The 21,021-nt window shown below is 40.7% G+C and overlaps 3 protein-coding genes and 1 long non-coding RNA gene across 4 annotated transcripts; 3 read left to right on the top strand and 1 right to left on the bottom strand.

The window, feature by feature from the left end:
- The first annotated feature begins 1,062 nt into the window (after positions 1–1,062).
- Positions 1,063–3,510, top strand: LOC120550021 (apolipoprotein A-I-like). The gene is made up of 4 exons (XM_039787132.1): positions 1,063–1,162; positions 1,892–1,937; positions 2,157–2,301; positions 2,477–3,510. Exons 1-4 carry the CDS (start codon positions 1,094–1,096, stop codon positions 3,078–3,080), a joined length of 864 nt encoding a protein of 287 aa, XP_039643066.1. The 5' UTR covers positions 1,063–1,093; the 3' UTR covers positions 3,081–3,510.
- A 543-nt stretch (positions 3,511–4,053) lies between these two features.
- Positions 4,054–8,004, top strand: LOC120550005 (T-box transcription factor TBX1-A). The gene is made up of 8 exons (XM_039787131.1): positions 4,054–4,945; positions 5,114–5,288; positions 5,406–5,507; positions 5,772–5,943; positions 6,077–6,232; positions 6,365–6,432; positions 6,799–6,908; positions 7,492–8,004. Exons 1-8 carry the CDS (start codon positions 4,927–4,929, stop codon positions 7,671–7,673), a joined length of 984 nt encoding a protein of 327 aa, XP_039643065.1. The 5' UTR covers positions 4,054–4,926; the 3' UTR covers positions 7,674–8,004.
- Positions 5,253–7,570, bottom strand: LOC120550037. Its single transcript, XR_005637530.1, has 3 exons — positions 7,462–7,570; positions 5,858–5,925; positions 5,253–5,485 (listed from the first exon to the last, which is right to left on the bottom strand). It is a non-coding gene; the product is annotated as an uncharacterized LOC120550037 (long non-coding RNA).
- A 491-nt stretch (positions 8,005–8,495) lies between the features above and the next one.
- bace1 (beta-secretase 1) lies at positions 8,496–20,721 on the top strand. The gene is made up of 9 exons (XM_039826050.1): positions 8,496–9,404; positions 12,599–12,687; positions 13,381–13,597; positions 14,679–14,816; positions 14,973–15,107; positions 15,220–15,321; positions 16,583–16,732; positions 18,827–18,998; positions 19,162–20,721. The coding sequence occupies exons 1-9, from the start codon at positions 9,084–9,086 to the stop codon at positions 19,398–19,400; spliced, it is 1,563 nt and encodes a 520-aa protein (XP_039681984.1). The 5' UTR covers positions 8,496–9,083; the 3' UTR covers positions 19,401–20,721.
- Positions 20,722–21,021: the final 300 nt, after the last annotated feature.

Raw genomic sequence — 21,021 nt, 5'->3', positions numbered from 1 at the left:
CATTGTATAAACGAATGACCTCGACTTCTCATTCTCAGCTCATAAAGACAAGCTGCTATTCTTAAATTTGAACCTCTGTGTTTTTTTAATCTCCTTCAATCTTACGGAGTTCTGCAAGAGTCAGGTCATTCCACTATACTTTGTGTCACATATCACGCGCTTACAAAACACTGACCTTGTTGCCCGTTCCCCCTTGATCAGAGAAGACCTTTTCATTTCAGGCATTATCTCACTCTACTTTTGTAATGTCAAATCACTGTAGAACCAGATGGCCTCTCAAAACCCAGGAAAACGAGACAACAAGATCAAAATCATGAACTCTACAATCCTGTTAGCTTACTCTCACAAATATATTCTAACAATGTCTTCAACACAATAAGAGCAACGTGGCTACGACCAAATGAGAATGGCCTTTATCAAGCAGAAAAAAATGCTAATAGCTGGGGCGACCTCTAGCTCACCCAGTAAGAATCCGACCTGGGGCCCTTAGCTGCATGTCATCCCCCATCTCTCTCCCACCTTTCCTGTCTATCCACTGTCACTCTGAAATAAAGGGAAAAAAGTAATCTAAATAAATAAATAAAAATAGCTAATATCCAAGAAATATCATCAGTAAAATGTCCTGTTCTAAAAAAAAATCAAAAGAATCATGGTTGTTTGGGTCTTGCATGTTGGTACTTCACTACTTACCATAGCACCTTTAACTCTTTAAATTTCTGTGTGTGATATTATAACATTTTATAACTATTTAAATTTCTGTGAGTGATTTTGATGTAATGTGAGATATATGTGTGTATGTGTGTTTGTTGTGTTATGGTTGTCTAAGCTACTGGATGCCTAAAACTTTCCTCGGGATGAATAAAGTATCTATCTATCTTCAGTAAAGGTTACAGTACATTCATGATACTGATAATGTAAAGCAAATCTCTGACTGTGTGTGCTGGCATGTGTGCTGACTGAGTGTTCTCCTCCCAGCGGGTGACCATTGAACTCTCAACCCAGTCCTCCTGCTGAGGGGAAGGCAGGGGGGGTGAGGTCCACCTCCACGGAGACACACAACCCTCACACCTCCACCCCCAACCCTCCTCCCCACATGGACTCATCCCTCTATAAAAAGTCTGCTCTTGCTGAATTCGTTCAGTCTCGTCACAAACTCCACCAGGTAAGACAACAACTGCTGTGGCTCTTTAACTGGGACAAGGCTGTAGAATAAATAGTCAGACAAGAATAACTGCTGGAAAACTTTTTTTTTCTTAAATTTGCCAGAGTTTTTATGATGTTGTGAACTGGTGCCAAACATAAGTTTCTCTGTAAGGAGACATTTTGGTGTTAACTTTTAATTGTGAGATATTTCATTTAATTGTAACTTTGGGATAATGCTGTTCAGCCTGTGGTGATATTTTAGCAGCTATCTTCATTTCAAGAAGATGAGGAGATCCCTAAATTTAAGTGCCACTGGACTGAGATTGTCTTTGAGCTAAGAGAGATGACTTGGTAATTCTATTTACTGTAAAACCTGGATGTGGATTACATAGCAGTCCAGAGCTAATCTGCTTGAGCTGTCTCTCTGAATTTGTAGCCACCCTTAATCTAACCAGATTACAGGTTATTTTAATAGTCAGCCATATGTTTAGTGTGAACTCATTCGGACCAAAGGGTTAGGGTTAGTGTGCAGCTTTAACGGTCTGTTAAAGCATTCTTACTTTTAAGCCCTCTTATCTGGCTTTGACATTGTTTTAGGTGGGGGATTTAAGATTTATTGGATTAATGGGTTTCCAATTTTTTAAATGGGGTTTTGGCTCACTTTTTTGTGCATTTGAAACACATTTTATGGAAACTCCTTTAACTGTGATGCTGTCAGGTTGACGTGTTGCTTCTTTTTCCACTCCAGACCACCATCATGAAATTCTTGGCTCTCGCCCTTCTTCTGGCTGTCGGTGAGTACTGAACGCGCCGTTTCTTAAGGGAAATGCTCAACCTGCACGCACCGCTTTGCTTAGCCAGGATATCGATTTTACGTAACATCTAATATATTTTTGATATATTTTTTATTTTACATTTGAAATACTGTATTTTCTGACTGCTTACTGTTGCCCACACCCTCCATTTCTCTCTTTCTGCTCATATCTCCTCCTTCCCTTTCCTTTCCTCCTCAGGCTCTCAGGCCGCTTCCCTGCAGGCTGATGCACCCTCCCAGCTGGCCCACATCCGGGCTGCTGCGGATGTCTATTTGACTCAGGTGAAGGAAAGTGCCCTTAAAGCCCTGGACCAGCTCGATGACACAGAGTACAAGGATCTCAAGTAAGGCCATGTCATTCTCCTTAGTCAGTCCCCCTTTCTGTAATTGATACTTGCTCACTAGTTCATTTACCTTATTCTCCTAGTCACCTTTTACATTTCTAGTCACCATTTACACTATGTGTTTATTTAACTTAGGCTAAAATGTTTTTTCTCCCCCGTCTCTGTTCTCTCCCAGGGCCTCCCTGGCTCAGCGTTTGGAGGATATGCACACTCAGATCAAGACTCTGCAGCAATCCGTTTCCCCCGTCACTGACAATGTCGTCGCCACCATCTCCGACGCCACCAGTGACCTCCGTACCTCTATCATGAATGATATTGAAACCCTGAAAGCCGACCTTGAGCCCAAACGTGCTGCACTGAGAGAGGTCATCGACCGACACATCCAGGACTACCGTACAAGGATGGAACCCATCTTCACCGAGTATTCCGCCAAGCACACAGAGCATATGGATGCCCTGAAGGCCAGGCTGGAGCCTGTTGTGGAGGAGCTGCGCGCCAAGGTGGCTACCAACGTGGAGGAGACCAAGACCGCCCTGATGCCCATTGTTGAGGCTGTGCGTGCCAAGCTCTCTGAGCGTCTGGAACAGCTGAAGCAGATGGCTACTCCCTACGTCGAGGAATACAAGGACCAGCTGCAGCAGGCCTACGCCCAGGCGCAGAATGTAAACCCTGATGACATCAATGCTCTGAGGACGAAGATCGCACCTATGGTCGAGGACATCAAGACTCAGCTCACCTCTATCTTCCAGGCCATCTCTGAATCCGTCACCAAGAACTAAATCCTCCCTATCTTCTTCCTGTAATTAACCTCACCTAACCTACCTGTCAGTCCTATCCATTCCACCTTTCTCTCCATTCCTTCTTTCCTCATATGTGCAGCCAAACCACCTCCCAAAATAAAGCCAATGTCTAACTGATGCACTTCTTTGCAACAAAATGGCGGGACTCTTGTTCTCTCTCTCTCTCTCTCTTACTTTAGGCGCACATGCTCAATCAAGCACATGCAAGCAAAGACATACACAGACACATGCATACTCAGCACATACATGCTTTACTCTTCCAATGCTATAGCCAACTGCTTACATTTTGTGTAGGACTTGTATGTGAGGAATTACCACAAGTGCCTGAAACTCTGTGTAATGATGCTTGTCTGATGAAAACTGTGCATTGACGAAATACAGCTCAATAAACATCTGGCTGTTTATACTACTTTGGTCTCTGACTCTATCTTGAACCTTCCCTAAATGATCTGCCTTTAATGAAGCAGAATGTTGTCTATGACAATATATAACACACTGAAATTCACCACATTATAAGTCCACATCAGAATATACCTAACTTTATCTAAACTATTAAAATATATGATACAGTCTAGTAAATCCTTTATTGGAGTGTATATTACCTCTGTGATCCTCTCAGGTCATATCACACAGACAGCCTTTTGTGGTGTCATCATTGATCATAAGGCCCATTCTAAAAGAATAATATTCATACAATCTGTTTTACTTAAGAGGGGCATCCAATAACATATGAGATATTTCTGCCTGTGGCCTTGAAAGCTGTGATTAATGAGCTGATCAGGGGTGCGAATTGGCCTATTGACAAACTTAAGTCATGTTGTGCTTCATTAGGGAAAAGCCTGCTTTTCTGCTTTCGACCCCTCAGGCTGGAATGCTTCAACACTGTCCCATCATAGAACCACACGCACACATATACACACAAGCACGCACGCACGCACGCACGCACACACACACACACACACACACACACACACACACACACACACACACACACACACACACACACACACCACTATACACCATTCACATTTGTGTCTACTTTGAGTGTTATGAACTATGGTCAGGTTTTTATGTGACAAAAATCCTTGCATGACCCACACTGGGAGACAAAGACACTTTCCAATACCTAACAACATTGGACAACAATGGAAAGAAGTCCAGAACGTTTTCAATGACACTGTCTGATATTTTGCATTTTATAAATGTGCTAGAATGTTGCCATCAAACCAAACCAGAAATGTCCACTTGAGTCAGTTTTAGGGAAAAACTGACTCTCTAATTAGTATGGTGTTGAAACGCAATTTGCTGCTGTCTTCATCTGTCCACACCCAGTAACACTGGGCTGATTAGGATGTTATTAATGTCCTACTGGTTGGTCAAAACAAGCCCCACTAAAGGCTTTAGGCTATATGAAACAATAGAAAATGTGCGCACACATTTGTGTATTCACAATTCTTGGGGCGCATTCATGGGCGTGCAGCTGTGATTAGTGCATGTCAGTGGCACTATGAGTATTGTAATGGATGAGGCAGGCATGAGGTCCCCAGTGAGAGACTCATGGTGTATAAAACCAGCTTGTTCTGGGACGCAAACAGCTACTCCGAACACTTGGATGTACATCTACCACAGCACCTGGCACTGGACTGGGAGGAAGATTTTTGCCTTCAGTTCTGCGTTGTGTCGCAAAGTTGTGGGTTTGATTCTCTACTGGTCTTGATGTAATGACAAGAGTTGCTACTTTTGATCAGAAGTGGAAGAACGGACTGAAGTGAACAGAAATATTAAAGACAAAACGGCAAATTCATTCATATTATTTACCTTGTAAATGTACAAAATGATGGATGGTAAGTGTTTGTTTTATCAAAATAATCTGAGCTCAATGGAGAAAATATACATTACTTTGATGATGATGATGATGATGATGATGATGATGATGATGATGATGATGATGATGATTCTGTGATCTAATCCAATGTGAGCAAAAGTTCACGACACATCTCTCCTCTCCTAAGGTCCTCATATGCCTCAGACCTGTGAAGTATCTCTGCCCTGCTGTACAGATGGGGGGTCCCTGTCGAGCGTTAAGGCCCCCCAAGTCAGTGGGGTCAGAGTTCAGCTGGAGATGCATGCACTTTGGCAGCAGTTTGACCAGCTGGGCACAGAGATGATTGTTACCAAAGCTGGAAGGTAACAATAACACTCATATTTATTATCCTCATTACCTTATCATGCACTCCTTCATTTTTCCTCTTTCTCTGTTGTCTCTGACTACATTATGGTCATTTACATGTTCACAAACTGCAGGAGGATGTTTCCAACATTCCAGGTTCAAATCTCCGGGATGGATCCTACTGCTGAATATGTCCTGCTCATGGACTTTATCCCTGTTGACAATAAAAGATACAGGTCAGACACACATATAGAGTGAGGTGCACAGGGCTTAATGTGTAGTGTGTAACAGAGATTGGTACTTTTTTCCAACATACAGTCAATGTTTTTAGCGTATTCATGATCTGTTTTAGTATTTCCATCACTTTATTCAAGACCATAATTACCCACTTATAACCTAGATTTGTTGCCCCTCTGCAAGCTTCATCATAACTTAACATGCCTACTGTAGAAATTGTGTGTGTGTGTGTATGTGTGTGTGTGTGTGTGTGTTTTTATCAGATATGCGTTCCACAGCTCATCCTGGTTGGTGGCAGGGCGAGCGGATGTTGTAGCCCCAAGCAGGATGCATTTCCACCCAGACTCACCTGCCCATGGAGCCCAGTGGATGAAGCAGACCGTATCCTTCGACACTCTCAAGCTCACCAACAACCTGCTGGATGACAATGGACATGTCAGTCGATGTCTTTAAAGACACAAAGGACATTATTTTAATTGTCATTTTTATCAGAAAAGACACATAAGTATTGAAATGTCTCTCTTTTGACTTTCTTGTTGTGTGTTTTCTCCAACTTCTTCCTTGCCAGATGATATTGAACTCCATGCATCGCTATCAGCCACGCTTCCATGTGGTGTATGTAGATCCAGCTCCCAACAGTCACTTAAACGCATACAGGAACTTCTGCTCTTTTTCCTTCCCTGAGACACGCTTCATGGCCGTCACTGCCTATCAGAACCACCGGGTAGGAAACCCAGGATCAGTAGGCTACCGTAGGCTTTTCATTGTGCATTAACTGATATAACTAGTACAGAATTAGGGATCAATTTCTTTGCTTTTATCTTTTTATTATAACCCCCCCACTTTTTTTCCTCAGATCACCCAGCTAAAAATTGCTAGCAACCCATTCGCCAAAGGCTTCAGGACTACAGACCCCCAGGACAGGTAGGTTTCTAGCTGTCATTCAGTCAGATCTGAATACAGTTTGCCTGATTAAGAAACACATGTAAAAGACTTTACCTGAAATGGCCAGTTGTGTAGATCATAGTGTATCTGTATCGCTGTTATCAGCTGGTACATAGTGATAAGGCAGCAGTCTCCATGATAGCTAATCTCTGACCTTTGTTTTCAACGGAGGTTTACAAATGGCAGGTTGTTGGCCATGTAAACTGTGAGGGATGGTGGGATGGTGATATATATATATATATATTTGTATGTGTGTGTGGTGTGTGTGTTTGTGCAGGCATGTATACCTCTGTCTACTATGCTTGTGTGACTATATACAGTTTCTGCATGTTTGAATGTGTGTAGAGTGGGTTATTCGGGACCTCTGGCAGTGTGGTGTCCACCAGAGGGCAGAGCTGAACCCCTCACCAACAAACTTGGAGAGCAGGGAAGCTGGGGCTCAAAGACTTCAAACAGTGAGTATGTCTCTGTATGTTACAGTATATGTTGGGTGCAACGACTTAACATACAGTAAACTAATGAATCGTGTTCATTACATATTGTTTCAGTCTAGTTTTCACTCTTTTTTGAATATCACAACACATTTTCAGTCACAATTTTATCACAGGGATTGTATAAGGCCTTTTGAAAAATCTCTTTGCTTTGAGAATAAAATTCTTCTTCTGGTGGATAATTTTCTGCATTTTTTGGAACTGTTTGCCAATCAGATGCTTCATACAAGAGGCAGGGTTAAAAGAAAATATTCCCAAACATTACTACTCCAGTGTTATGATGCTGGATGGGTTAATAAGCAGTCTGATGATTAGAATCAGCTGTGGGGAAATTAGTCAGATTTGATAGATAGATAGATAGATAGATAGATAGATAGATAGATAGATAGATAGATGGATGGATGGATGGATAGCTAGATAGATAGATAGATAGATAGATAGATAGATAGATAGATAGATAGATAGATAGATAGATAGATAGATAGATAGAAACTTTGGTCTAAGTTCCGATCAATACCTGTCTAACTTTATTCTCCTGCGTCCTCAGGACAGGAGGACCCAGCCCCACTGTTGGTGGAGCAGTGTGGACTGTTCCACCACTGTAAAGACTCTGTGGGACTCTGTGGGAGCAAAGATGGGGATAGTGTATTAGCACCTGCTTCCTTCATTCCTATTCCATCCTACTGGGATTGTCCAGGATCATCTCAAGAGAGAGACAGTCTGTCATAAAGAGAAGCAAACTGACTGAACTTGAATTCAATTTGATCTACTGCTTGCTTCCTCATTTTAAAGCATTCATAATTTGTTTATAGTTTGTGGTCTCACTCACAAAATTAATTTATAGGGATGCTATGCATTATGCAAGTGTTTCATCAAAATCCAAGCGTCTATGGCAATATGATAGATGTACAGCAATGATGCAATGTGCTATAAATAATATATAGCATACAGTAAGGGCACTTCATAGCAAAGTACTATAGATTACAGCAATGATACAGTGGTGCTCCTACAAACTCACAGGTGAGAAAAACAAACAGTCAATTTGGTTATTAACTATAGTATAGGCTATGTCTAATGTCTTGTTATTATTATTTGTGCAACTACAATGCATCTGTCTGTTGTCTGATATAATAAAATTACATTCTGAGATCTTGGTCTCTGATTTTTCCTTAATTTAGACAATAATGGCTGTTTACAAAATGCATGGTGGACTACATTGTTCTGGATTAGAGCAGGTACCAAATACTGTACTATACTATTATGGGAATAGAAACACCTGTGATCCGCATAGCAATTAAGGAGAAAACATCATTACCCAGAATGCAGAGTCTTACCATGGATGTAGACCTGTAGACGTAGACCCATTGACATATGCGTAGACCAGGGATATTTCCTGAAGAAGCTACGAAAGCCATGACAGGACAGCGATTTTGCCTTCAAAATAAAATACGTTATTATAGCTATAGCCTACTGCGTGGTAGTTTAGTTGGGGGATTTTATTTAGAAAATGCTTACAGGAAGTCGCGTGGTTTTATATTTCACCTTGACGGTGTTGATAGCCTACTCACGCTCTCGCAGCTCTGAAGGATGCAGCGGGGTGGATGGAAGAGGAGGAGGAGGAGGTGAAAGCCTGGAGGCGGAGATCTGAATGAACGGGTCGGAAAGGATGCATATTACGGTAGCTCACCGGCCATCCTGCCTTCTGACGATGGTTTCGGTAGTTTGTTTGACATGAGGATGCACGGAGAAAACGACACAGGCCTGCGGTTTGTTGGTAGGCTACTGAGCACGGAGGGAGAGCCTGTAATTTGCCCGTCGCCTCAAATGATCTGTGACACCGAGGGTTGCCTGGCTTGATTATAAGGGTGATTTGATTTTCAGCGTAGGCTATTTACTTTGTTGTTATGTTAGGCTACTTTGTCGTGGTCTGAAATTGGTTTATTTTCTCTTCATTTAACGAAAAAACACAGATGACCCGGTCCCTTTTTTATATTTGTGGTGCAACTGCCATCATGGTTTTAGCCGTCATTTTAGCATCATCGCCACCTGATCCCTTATCCTGTGCCGCTGCAGACTGAGTGTCGTAAAGTCAAAACCAAACATACGTCCAATTTATTTATTTTTTTACCGAGTTTCAACATGGAGGCGTCGACCTTACAGCCTCGCTGGTTGACAGGTCTGTTTATATGGACGGCGTTGTGTCTGCTCAGCAGCGGTCAATCCGCGCCGGACGCCTCGGGCCTGCCTCTAGCCATTCGCGTGCCACTGCGGCAAGGCGCTCGCGCTCAACTGCCACCCCCGCTGCCCCCTGCCGCCGGCCACGCGGGGACGCACGCTGCGCGCAGGCGGAGAGGAGCGGCAGCGGGCGGGATCAGCTTTGTGGACATGATAGATAACCTGCGTGGGAAGTCTGGCCAGGGATACTACGTGGAGATGGCCGTGGGCTCTCCTCCGCAGAAGGTAGGCCTAAAGGTTTTATTTACATAAAAGCATGTCAAAGCACTCCTGAATAGCCTATAGGAATACAATGCACCATTTGGGCTATAGCCTATAACAGATCTATAATAACAGCATCTAATGAATTGCATTGAATACACACAGAAGTAATCAAGAAAGCTTTCTGGATGACATTCAGTGTCACTGGTCAGTATTTCTTCTTTTATTACCTTGTGCAGAGTCTGGCTCTAGCCTGCAAAACGCGATTTTCATCTTTGTCTCCCACATCCTGTCTCTCTCTCTCTCCAAGTTGAATTTGATCTGCTTTATTGGCAGGAATGTTGCATTAAGTAGCCTACCAGCTACACTTTACTCTCTGTGGTACCACCTTAAAATCATCATTACATGCAGTGCTTTCTTTAAATAAAAAGTATGAAAGTGAAAAAAACAATATTGCCATAACATTACTAAAGACATACAATTTTACATTTATCGCTTTTACCTCAGTCTTGCATCAGTGTGTCTGTATGTCATTCACTCTGTTTTGACCATTTACACGCGTTATAACACTATGAAAACTATGAAAACAATAATAGGTCATTTTAACTCAGCACCATACACAGACCTACATTATAATCATACTACATACTATGCAACTCAATTCTACTCAAACTACAATTACCGTAAATAGGGAATGCAAAATTAAAGTATGTTAACAGAAAAGTACTTCAAATATATTATCTGATTGTCCAATACTGTTGATGGCCCTGCAATAACAGATGGCCCGTGTGTGTGTGTGTGTGTGTGTGTGTGTGTGTGTGTGTGTGTGTGTGTGTGTCTGCGTGCCTGCATGTGTGTTAAAGTGAGAGAAAGGACTGAATGATACAGACAGATAATGGAACCATTAATTCTGCAGTGAGGAGTGCCAGCTGGGTGCAGCTGCGATGTACAGGCTGGCACACAGAGGGCGATGGATAGAGGGAGGAAGAGAAAGTGATGAGGGAATGAGAGGAGAAGAAGGAGGGGAGAAGGTGAAAGAGGGAGTGAAACAGAGAGAGAATGAGAGAGAGAGAGATTGAGAGAGAGATGGAGAGGGACATGGAGTGAATGAGAGTGAGAGAAGAAGAACGTGTAAGAGGATTTGAGAGAAAAGGAGAAACAAATAAAATAAAGGAGATAAGAGATTTGCCATGACCAGGACACTGAATCTAAATTGAAGATGTATTACTGTATGCTAGATCAGGGGCCCTTTCATGCCATTGGAAGTTGCTCACCCATTGCATGCCCCAAAAATGTTTATATCACTCTCTACTTTTATTTCCGTAATGCATGGCTTTCTCCAGGTCCACCTCGCTGACTGCTGGACCTTTGAACATACTTTATGCTTGCCATTATGTTTCAAATTGTAAGTCCTGCTTAAAGCATTCATCAATTCATACACTCATGGCAGAGACTACTATGCAAGGTATCTTGCTTAAGGACACTTCGACATGTAGACTGCAGGGGCCACAGTAAAAACAGCAGTTCCCAGACTCATGTATTTTAACCTGCAGCTGGTCAGGGATCAGTGACCATTCATTAAAAAGTCAAGATCCATATCCATAACAGTACACCGTTAGGCTGTTTGCAGGCCCTCATTAAGTCTTAAGGTATCTTCAATCAAATTATCTGAATGTTTTTAAGGCCCCAGCATGTACATACATATAGTTTTATATAAAATTATTCATCATTCGCTGGGTTAAATGGTCTTGAACTCAAATTAGTATAATAGCAGAAGTGATGAAAGGCCTTATAGGCTGGTTAGATGCAAAGTCCTTAGGTCTTTTAGAATCACTTTCATATACAGTGTTTTTCTGGTAACCGCTAGAAGATTTCTCCTCCATAGTGGAGGGAGAAGGGGAAATATAATGACTGGAACAGGCAGGCACTCTGCCAGGGAGGACAGGAAGACAGAGACAGAGCAGGAAAGACATGAAGTCTCAGTGTGGCAGGATGCAGCCTTTAGAGTGTCGGTGTTTGTGTGGTTGTGTATGAAAGTAACAGATCCATCCTAAGCAGTCAGCTAATTTCTGGCCAAAAGAGGATGACAGAGTGTGTACAGAGTTATTACACTATGACAGTAGTGTTTGCAGTGTTTGTTGAAACAGCATATGCAGGCATGGATGTATGTGTGTGTTAGAAAAACGTGAAGTAGACAGCGTCAGTATTTATTCTGGGCTTGCAGGCCCAGCCCTTTAGACAGTAGCACTTCTCTGGATATTTAAAGAGCCAATCCATTATTGAACAGCTTGCTGTGGCTGTATGGCTGCCTGTCTGTTCATCTGTTTGGGCGTTTCTGTGCCACACTGTGTCTATATTCTCGTTGATTTGTCAATCAGTAAATAGTACAGTATGTGCTTATACTTCAATGTTGTCTCGAACAACAATCAAACTTCCATTAGTACATGTAAAATATAATATATGAAAATATATTGATTGAACTCAATTACAATTGAACAATTATACTAGCATTTTGAATGTATGACTCACACAACATAGGCTACATAGTATGTATTAAAGCATCAGTACAACCAAAAAGAGAAGAAAGAAAGAAATAATAAATGGTACATTACATACATTACAGTATGATTTATAATGCATATACAGTCGGTATTATATTATAGTATTTTATTATTATATATTTTTGTCTTCATCGCCACCTGACATTGTGCTCCATTCACACATTCACTAACTATTTTGACTGATTGCGCAAAATATGATACTCACATAGAGATGCAGACAGAATAGGAGGAGATGAGAGAGAGAGAGGGAGTAGAATGGGGAACCTGAGAGGAATGGAGGGTTAGAGTGGAGACAGAGAGGGGACAGAGAAGGACATTAAGGGCAACAGGAAACAGCACAGGACACTACAAGGAAAGAGAAATGGATACAGAGAATGACTGAGATATGAAATGAAAATCTGTGAGCGGTGAGGCTTACTACTTGCTGTAATTAAGAAAAGTTGCTTGCAAGACCGTCAGTAGGAAAAATTTTAAAGATGGCCATGTCTGTCTCCAAGGTAGAAAAAAGATTTTGATTGCCCTTCAGAGATTGAACACAATCAATTTCACAATCTAACCCAGGCATCAGTTTTACAAACCTATTGATTTTTGCAAAATGCACACAGCATGTATTTAATGAATCTCTCCCTCTCTTCCATTCTCTCTCCATCTCATTAGTTGAACATCCTGGTGGATACAGGCAGCAGCAACTTTGCTGTCGGGGCAGCTGCACATCCCTTCCTGCGCAGATACTACCATCGGTCACTGTAAGTAGACACACATTCGGATCTAAGAAAAGAGGAGCCATGTTTCAGCATTTTTAGTTCTTTATTGAGGTCTTATGTGATACATTATATTGTTAAAAATGACCTCCAAATGGCAAATTATAGTCTCATGGTCTACATCAGGAATACTCAACTTGCTTTGCTTAGGGAGCACTTTTGCAAATGACAGGAGGCCAGGGGCCAGTTAATAAACAAAGGCTTCGATTCCAGGCTTAGCTCCAGGCTGGTATTTTCTTTTTAATATACACACATTATTTTAAATTTTTTTCATGCACTCTGGCACCTTATGTGCATTCAAAGTACAAAAAATTCCCAGTTTTATTAAATTTATTTTCATGTGAATTAGAAAATTGTTGGCAGGCAACCCGGCACCCTATCGCATGCCAGATTTGGCCTGGGGCTATAAATTGAGTATCACTGGTCTACATCTTATTACTGTAGGTAGTATAATTGATTTAAGGTGACAATGCTTTTACACAAAAAATATAGAAATGTATTAATTATATAATAAGCATAATCATAATAATAATAATAATAATTAGTTCATATTCACCTTTTTTTAATACCACAACAGTAGAACTCCTCCAAGAACCAACCCCTCTTTCTCTCTCCTCCCCTGTATTCTCACTTCCTCCACTTTTTCTCCCACTCTGTTGTTTTACCATTCATTCACAGCTCCAGTTCGTACCGTGACCAGGGGAGGAGTGTGTATGTTCCCTACACCCAGGGTCGCTGGGAGGGGGAGCTGGGCACCGACCTGGTCTCTGTCCCACATGGCCCCAACGCCACGCTGCGGGCCAACATCGCTGCAATCACCCAGTCAGATCGCTTCTTCATCAATGGATCCAACTGGGAGGGAATCTTGGGACTAGCCTATGCTGATATAGCCCGGGTAAAAGCAGCGGATTGCTTGGTCTGTCAAAATAAAAATAAAAAATCTCCTCATAAATTATCTAATTCAAGCTGCACAGAACACATTTTACACATAGGCACCTAAGTTAGCAAATTTATAAATTGATGGGTGTATTTTTGCATTGCATTACATCTTTCATATCGAGGGCCTAAAAGTAATATAAGTCTTACTCTTTATTTTAAGTATTTACAGTAACATGTTGTAAAATATATAGAAGTGGACGATCTACAAAGAAGAAAGAGGGAGATTAAGAAGAGGAGGAAGAGAGCTAAATATTACATTTATATCAATATTTAAGGGAAATGACACTTCAGCAAATTATCAGTGGACACACCACCAGCTGCTGGTGGAGAGAGTCAACTTTTAAAATGTATTATCATGCCCCATAAGCAGTCATTTGTAACACTGCATGCTTGATACATTTCTTTTCTCTGGCATCCCCAACATTGGCAGCTCTTATTTCATTTATTTACAAATGCCGTTTATTACTTCTCCTGTGTCTGATCAGGAAATCCAGATACGGTAGATGTGTGATATATATATATTGAGAGCCATGAGGTTGGTAAAAGACTAGTGAGAACACTGTACTTCCTTTTTTGTCCTTATCTCAGCTTTCTGAATTCCTATTCTGGTGTAAGAGGTTGAACATTATGAGTTTTGGGATCATTCAACTTCACCCTAACATTTGAAGGATGTGATAAGAAAAGCAACACCTTATTTTTGGATATGTTACTACCTTTTTTATCATTGAAATTGTAATAGTGATCTACTACAGTTTTTACTTCTGGGAAAAGTGCTGTAATCACGTAAGGAAGGGGATATTGTAGGATGAAACCTAATTTGCAAAAGGTAAGCTGATAGGTCAGGAGAACGATGAGGTTTGTTTCATCTTTTGGAAACTAAAAGCTGAACGCTAAAAACAGCAGCTTGGTTTGGCCATTCAGAAGTAAAGCAATCCTACCTCTTTCTCTCTCTTTCTGTCTCTCTCTCTCTCTCCTCTCTCTCTCTCTCTCTCTCTCTCTCTCTCTCTCTCTCTCTCTCTCTCTCTCTCTCGCTGCAGCCTGACGAGGCATTGGAGCCTTTCTTTGACTCTCTGGTTCGACAGACTCCTGTCCCCAACCTCTTCTCTCTCCAGTTGTGTGGAGCCGGCTTTACCCAAAACTACTCCCTAGGCAGCGCTACCGTTGGTGGCAGCATGGTGAGACATATACACACACACACACGCACACACACACACACACACACACACACACACACACACACACACACACACACACACACAAACACACACACACACACACACACATTTATATTTGGATATTTGGATATTTATTATTTTTCCCTGTGATCTTAGGTCATCGGAGGAGTGGACCCATCACTCTACGTGGGAGAGCTTTGGTACACTCCCATCCGTAGGGAGTGGTACTATGAGGTCATTATCGTACGTATCGAGGTGAATGGACAGGACCTCAACATGGACTGTAAAGAGGTAAGATCGAATAGACGGTTGCAAAAACAAAGAAAGAATGATTTAATGGTCGATCACTGATACTGAAAGCTATGTAAGAGATTTGTAATTGGAGACTGTCTGTCTTTTACAGTACAACTATGATAAGAGCATTGTGGACAGTGGCACCACCAACCTTCGACTGCCTAGAAAGGTCTTCCAGGCTGCAGTCAAGGCTATTGAAGCAGCCTCTTCGGTCAGTCAATCCTTATCCTTAATATAATCAGCATAACCCTCATTTCCCTCTTGTTGCTTTCGCTGCCCTTGACATTACTGTTTTTTTGAGATGTCTGACGAAAGCAGACAATAGTATTTTAACACACAAGCAAAAGCTCAAGACTATTTATATATATATATATATATATATTTAATTTTATATTTATATTTTTTAAGGAATGCTCTCATCTTTGTATTACAGTAATGCAACGTAGGGCTGGGTGATACGACCAAAATCTGCTATCCCGATATAGGTCATTTCATATCTAGATAACGCTATACATGTACTCCACGATATAGCATGTTTTCTTGTAATTCAATAAATAAACTGCTGAGATACACTGCTGAGTACTGGGTTAAATCCCTGGTCTGGGCAGGGCCTTCCTGTGTGGAGTTTGCATGTTCTCCCTGTGTTTGCGTGGGTTTCCTCCCACCATAAAGACATGCTTGTTAGTTAACTGCTGCCATTGTCCTTGACGTAGGCACTGGCAATACAACTGGAGAATGTCCCCGGGCGCCGGACTATTGCTGCCCACTGCTCCTAATTAGTTAGGATGGGTTAAATGCAGAGGAAACATTCCTAAAATGTGTAAATGTACTTGGCAAATAAAGGAAATATTATTATTATAAATTATTATATTAAATAGTCTATATGAAATAAGCCTGGTAAAGCCTATTTTTGTATACTTTTCTTGAGTATTTTCTCAATTTATTAAGAACTTTAATGCAAAAAAAAAATCATAACATGCAAGGATCAGAACGCAAAGAGTAGTCCAAATGATGTAAATATTGCCGTAATGCAGTTCGGCCGCTCGTTTTTTAACTTCGCAATAGAAACCATATGGAAAAATATATTCAATAGACATTTTTATATCTTTTTGACTATATATATATATATATATATATATATCGTCCTATTACATATATGGTAACTTTAGATTTCCTAACATACAGCATTTAAAGAACTTGAGACATGTTTTCCAAGACATCTCAGGACCATAAGATTTTAAGTTTGTTTTAATTTCTGAAAAACCTTGTTTTATGGTTGTTGTTTTCTTAAAGTTACATACTATTGCAGTCAGAATTATATGTATTATATGTATCATGATTCGTATGTGAATCCTTTTTTTCCCCTCCACACCTATTGGATTATCTCAAGTCTCATGACCACTTAAGCCTGACTTGTAATCAGCGGATACAGGAAAGGAAAGAATGAATGTCCTCCTGACCCTCTTTTACAGACAGAACAGTTTCCCTCTGGGTTCTGGCTGGGGGAGCAGCTGGTATGTTGGCAGGCCGGCACTACACCCTGGCACATCTTCCCAGTCATCTCGCTCTATCTGATGAGTGAAAACCACAACCAGTCCTTCAGAATCTCCATCCTGCCACAGGTATTACACAGTATCTCTTACTGGAACTGAATGTGGTTTCATAAAGCAGGAGTTCACTCATGTTTTCAGATCTCAGCCTATAAGAAGTTTTGATATTTCCTTAAAAGTTAAATAATTTGTCATTAATGAGTTATGGACATCCTCTGTAATTCTGAGTTCTTAGCTGGTTTTGCTGACTGTAATAAATGAATGCCATTTTTATTACCCTTTGCACCCCCACAGGAAGTCTGGTCACAATAAATCATTCTTCAGCCATACTCTTTGAGGTAGTCTCAGTAAATGAAAGCCTGGCGAGGTACCATGAGGAAAAAAACAATGACCACATTTCAGAGAGAATTACCTTTGAATATATTTTCTAAAGCTTTTCATGAAGCTCTGAAAAGTCATTAAACAGTTTTCATTCAAAGCTACTCAGAAAGGCCTTGATGGTGGTGGAATGAATTAGATTTGACGGTGAGATTTGGAAGCGAGGTTCAGTCCTTTAAATCCGTGGGAGGCCTGTGACCTTGATGCTGACAGCAGAATGAAACGCTTGAGAAAAGTTTTTACTTTCATTGCTTTCTGTTGTAACTTCATTGGCAGGTACAACAGCAAAACACCATGTACCCTTAGCATATTCAGTAAAACCGAAAGTCAAAGACACAAATGTACCAATGAACTAGAAGATTTGAGGCTGATACTGTAATCACTGAGAGTTTAAGGAAACAGATCAGCTGATATTGATATTTTTTGAATTAACACACAGTATAAACAAAAACATTAGATAAGGATCCCTAATTGGGTTATACAGGATTGTTACCAAGACATGTACTGAGCATTTTACAGATGCTAAAACAAACATGTCAGTGCTCTCTGGTGGACAAACTATGTAATGACAGCACTTTTTCTATAACATCTTTGATATTTATACACTGCAACTAAAATATAAACACCACTTTCCACTGCACATTTTTGCCCATGGGACCTTCTGTAACATGATGTAGGAGTGTGAGGTACTGGGCTGGAATTGCTGCAAGACATTCAGTTTTTTATATCGCTTTTCCAACTGTGTTCTCTTTAAGACCTGGGCTAAGAGTTGATTCTAGGATATCTTGGCCCAGAGTTAACCTAAGCCGAGGGCTATATGATTCACACTGCACTTCTACTAGCCCTGGGTTAAATGTCATTTGGAACATGTAACTCATGTTAACATTCTAGAATTCTATAGTTTACTTAGCCCCGTTTCACAATGGCAGCTATTAGCTCCGGTTTAAGTCGATTTTTTTAGGGGATAACCCCACAAACTCGGGGCTAACCCTGCTCCGGAGCATTGGCTTATAGTGGACAAGGACCACACTTCCTGGGACTGCCTTTTAGCATTTTATTGAAAGACACCAGAAATGGCAATGGCATAATTAATAACAAAAATTTATTATTTGCATAAATGCTCTCAGTGCCGTTACCCGGCAAAGTTCCAGAATGGAAGAAGGGAAGGAAGAGCATAATGCATTTCAATAGGAAAATATCATGACATTTCAAAAAGATATTATATATATATTTATACATATTATGAAAAACCTAATCACATGAAATTACACTTAAGGAAATATAGCAAACATCTAAAAATCTACATATAATTTAACAGGGATTTATAAAGTAAAAACTTCTCAAGGTCCGTGTTCTTGGCGCAAAGGCGTCAAGAACACAGTAGGCAGAACAATGGCAGAGAGAAAAGGAAAAAAAATGATTCTCAGCACTGATCTTTGTGAAGTGAACTTCACAAAGGTTTTTGCAATGAGGCTTATTTGCATAGCAAGTGCAAATAGCACAGGAGCACTGAGCCACTAGTTGCTTGGCAGCACAGTTAGGGTGCATTTCCGGTTAGGGTACATTTACGGTTTATTTTTGTCTTATTTGAGCAGGTTTAACGCCCACAAAAGCTGTGCAATCCTTTTGTGAATCCCCCCCTTAGAGTGAGGGCTGTGTGGCTATTCTAGGAATAACATTAGGATGAGCAGAGCACTTGACAAGGGTGTGTGTTTGCCCCCTTTCTTTTTGTTGGTGATGTTCTGTGTCTGACTCTACTCCTTGATTTTTTCTTTTTTGTTAATGCAGCAATACTTGCGGCCAGTAGAGGATGTAGCCTCCGCCCAGGAGGACTGCTACAAGTTTGCAGTGTCCCAGTCCAGCACTGGTACAGTGATGGGCGCTGTGATCATGGAAGGCTTCTATGTGGTCTTCGACCGAGAAAGGAAACGCATCGGCTTTGCCGTTAGCACTTGCCATGGTGAGAAGGAGAGGTTGTAGGGATGAGGAGGGAAGAGGGAGAAGGATAAGAATCAGTAATGTTTATATGTACTGTATGTATTTGGAAAAGGAATAGTAACATACTATCTGTTATCATGCTCTGTTTCACTCAAATACCTACAATCCCATTCTCCCATTTATAGTGCATGATGAGTTTCGCACAGCCTCTGTGGAAGGCCCGTTCCATGGCGTCGACCTGGAGGACTGCGGCTACAACATCCCTCAGACGGACGAGTCCACTCTTATGACCATCGCCTACATTATGGCGGGAATCTGCGCACTCTTCATGCTGCCGCTGTGTCTCATGGTGTGCCAGTGGCGCTTCGCACGCTGCCTCCACCCACACGGGGACTTTGCTGACGACATATCGCTCCTTAAATGAAGGGGAAGATGAAGGGGACAAAAGGAATCATAGAGACCTCCACTTGAAACACAGGGCAGGGATGGATTGTGGTAAAATAGATGTACATTGTTACAAAATGCTGGTGCTGTTAAAAGAGAACTTTTCAGGAATATAATATTTAAAGTATAAAAAATGCTGACATACAGTGAATACACAGTGAACAGAGCATTTGAGGATAACTAGAGCCATTACTAACCTGAAAGACAAACAAGAGAAAGGTGGTGTCATCAGCGTCAACTTTGCCTGTTTACGCTACCTATGCAGATCAGCATGGCAAGAGGTGGGAAAATGCAAAAATCAGCTCTTTGTTATAAATAGTGTACAAATAGACCACAGAGATGGATCAGATTTGGAATTTTGAAAGATATGTCTCTTAACATTGCAGAGCTCCACACAGTTTGGGATTTGGAGAAAATTAAAGAGAAAACCGATCATTTACAAACATGGCTAAATGAAGAAACTCACAACCTGGATGTGAATATGAGATGGGAATCCATCATGCAGTCAGACGTGATATGCTATGGGGCAAGTTGAACATGAGCGTGTGGCATTTATAGATTTAGTGTTTGTGGCTTATGAGTGAATGAAACAAGGTTGATATATGTGTGAGCATGCCTGTATGTGTGCACAGTTATACTGTAAGTTAAGAGTATACAGAAAGAGTGAATGAAAATTAACATACTTGTAAATATTTAAATGAAATGAATAGCATATATGAAATTACAATATTTTGCAAATGCCAGCAAAGAATTCTGCAATGCAAATTAACTAAGCATAAAGAGGTTAATTTGATGAAATATCAGATTGTAACAGCATTTATTGCATAAAATCAGTATTGCTTAGTGTGAAACTGAGACTACTGAACACAGTCAATACCAGATGTCACTTTTTCTTCCTATATTGATAGCCTAAATGTATCTATTGTAAATAAAATGTGTGCGTTCCAGATGTTCTATTTACGCAGACACACACACACACACACACAGAATACACATTGCTTATCTGACTGCTGCACCCTCTGATGATGATTTGCACACAACAAATAACATGTTAACAAACTAAGACTTAATAGGGCTTCTTTCACAGACACAGAAACAGCATCACATCTTTCAATGGGGACCATATATGCTTGGACAAGGAAACCAGCCCAAAGTATGTTAAACACTACGTACAGTATGTCTACAAGGGACAGTTATTATCTCTCAGCAAGCTGTAAATAGAAAAAAACTCAGAACTGTATATTTATCTGTCAGGCGCTGGCAGCACTGTGGAATCAATAAAATACTTATTGTAACTGTAATTTGGTGTGATTTTCATTTCTTCACACAAAACCATAATTACAAAAAATTACTTTTACTTACAGACTGACATCCAATATAGTTGAATTTGACCAGTGTTAGAAAAGTAATGAAAATTACAATGATTCATTGTCTTTACCCATGATGTACATGTAATGTTTTTTTCAATAAGTGTTTTACAAACTAAGATCCCAGAATAATGAAACTTTAAGAACTGTGCATACCCAATTAAAGATGAAAGATCGTTATTGGTATATGCTCTGCTCTCCAATACAGAATTTGTCTAATGAGCTGAATAAGCA

This window comes from Perca fluviatilis, chromosome 2 (assembly GCF_010015445.1).
Source record: "Perca fluviatilis chromosome 2, GENO_Pfluv_1.0, whole genome shotgun sequence".
NCBI classification, from domain to species: Eukaryota; Metazoa; Chordata; class Actinopteri; order Perciformes; family Percidae; genus Perca; species Perca fluviatilis.
Note: the sequence above shows the minus strand (reverse complement) of the source record. Positions and strands in the feature narration are given on the sequence as shown.

Coding starts and splice junctions, on each gene's coding strand:
- LOC120550021 (XM_039787132.1), top strand. CDS start 1,094: ATGGACTCATCCCTCTATAAAAAGTCTGCTCTTGCTGAATTCGTTCAG. Junction 1,938..2,156: donor CGCCCTTCTTCTGGCTGTCG/GTGAGTACTGAA, acceptor TTTCCTCCTCAG/GCTCTCAGGCCGCTTCCCTG. Junction 2,302..2,476: donor ACAGAGTACAAGGATCTCAA/GTAAGGCCATGT, acceptor GTTCTCTCCCAG/GGCCTCCCTGGCTCAGCGTT.
- LOC120550005 (XM_039787131.1), top strand. Junction 5,289..5,405: donor ATTGTTACCAAAGCTGGAAG/GTAACAATAACA, acceptor CACAAACTGCAG/GAGGATGTTTCCAACATTCC. Junction 6,233..6,364: donor CTGCCTATCAGAACCACCGG/GTAGGAAACCCA, acceptor TTTTTTCCTCAG/ATCACCCAGCTAAAAATTGC.
- bace1 (XM_039826050.1), top strand. CDS start 9,084: ATGGAGGCGTCGACCTTACAGCCTCGCTGGTTGACAGGTCTGTTTATA. Junction 12,688..13,380: donor AGATACTACCATCGGTCACT/GTAAGTAGACAC, acceptor ATTCATTCACAG/CTCCAGTTCGTACCGTGACC. Junction 15,322..16,582: donor CTATTGAAGCAGCCTCTTCG/GTCAGTCAATCC, acceptor CCTCTTTTACAG/ACAGAACAGTTTCCCTCTGG.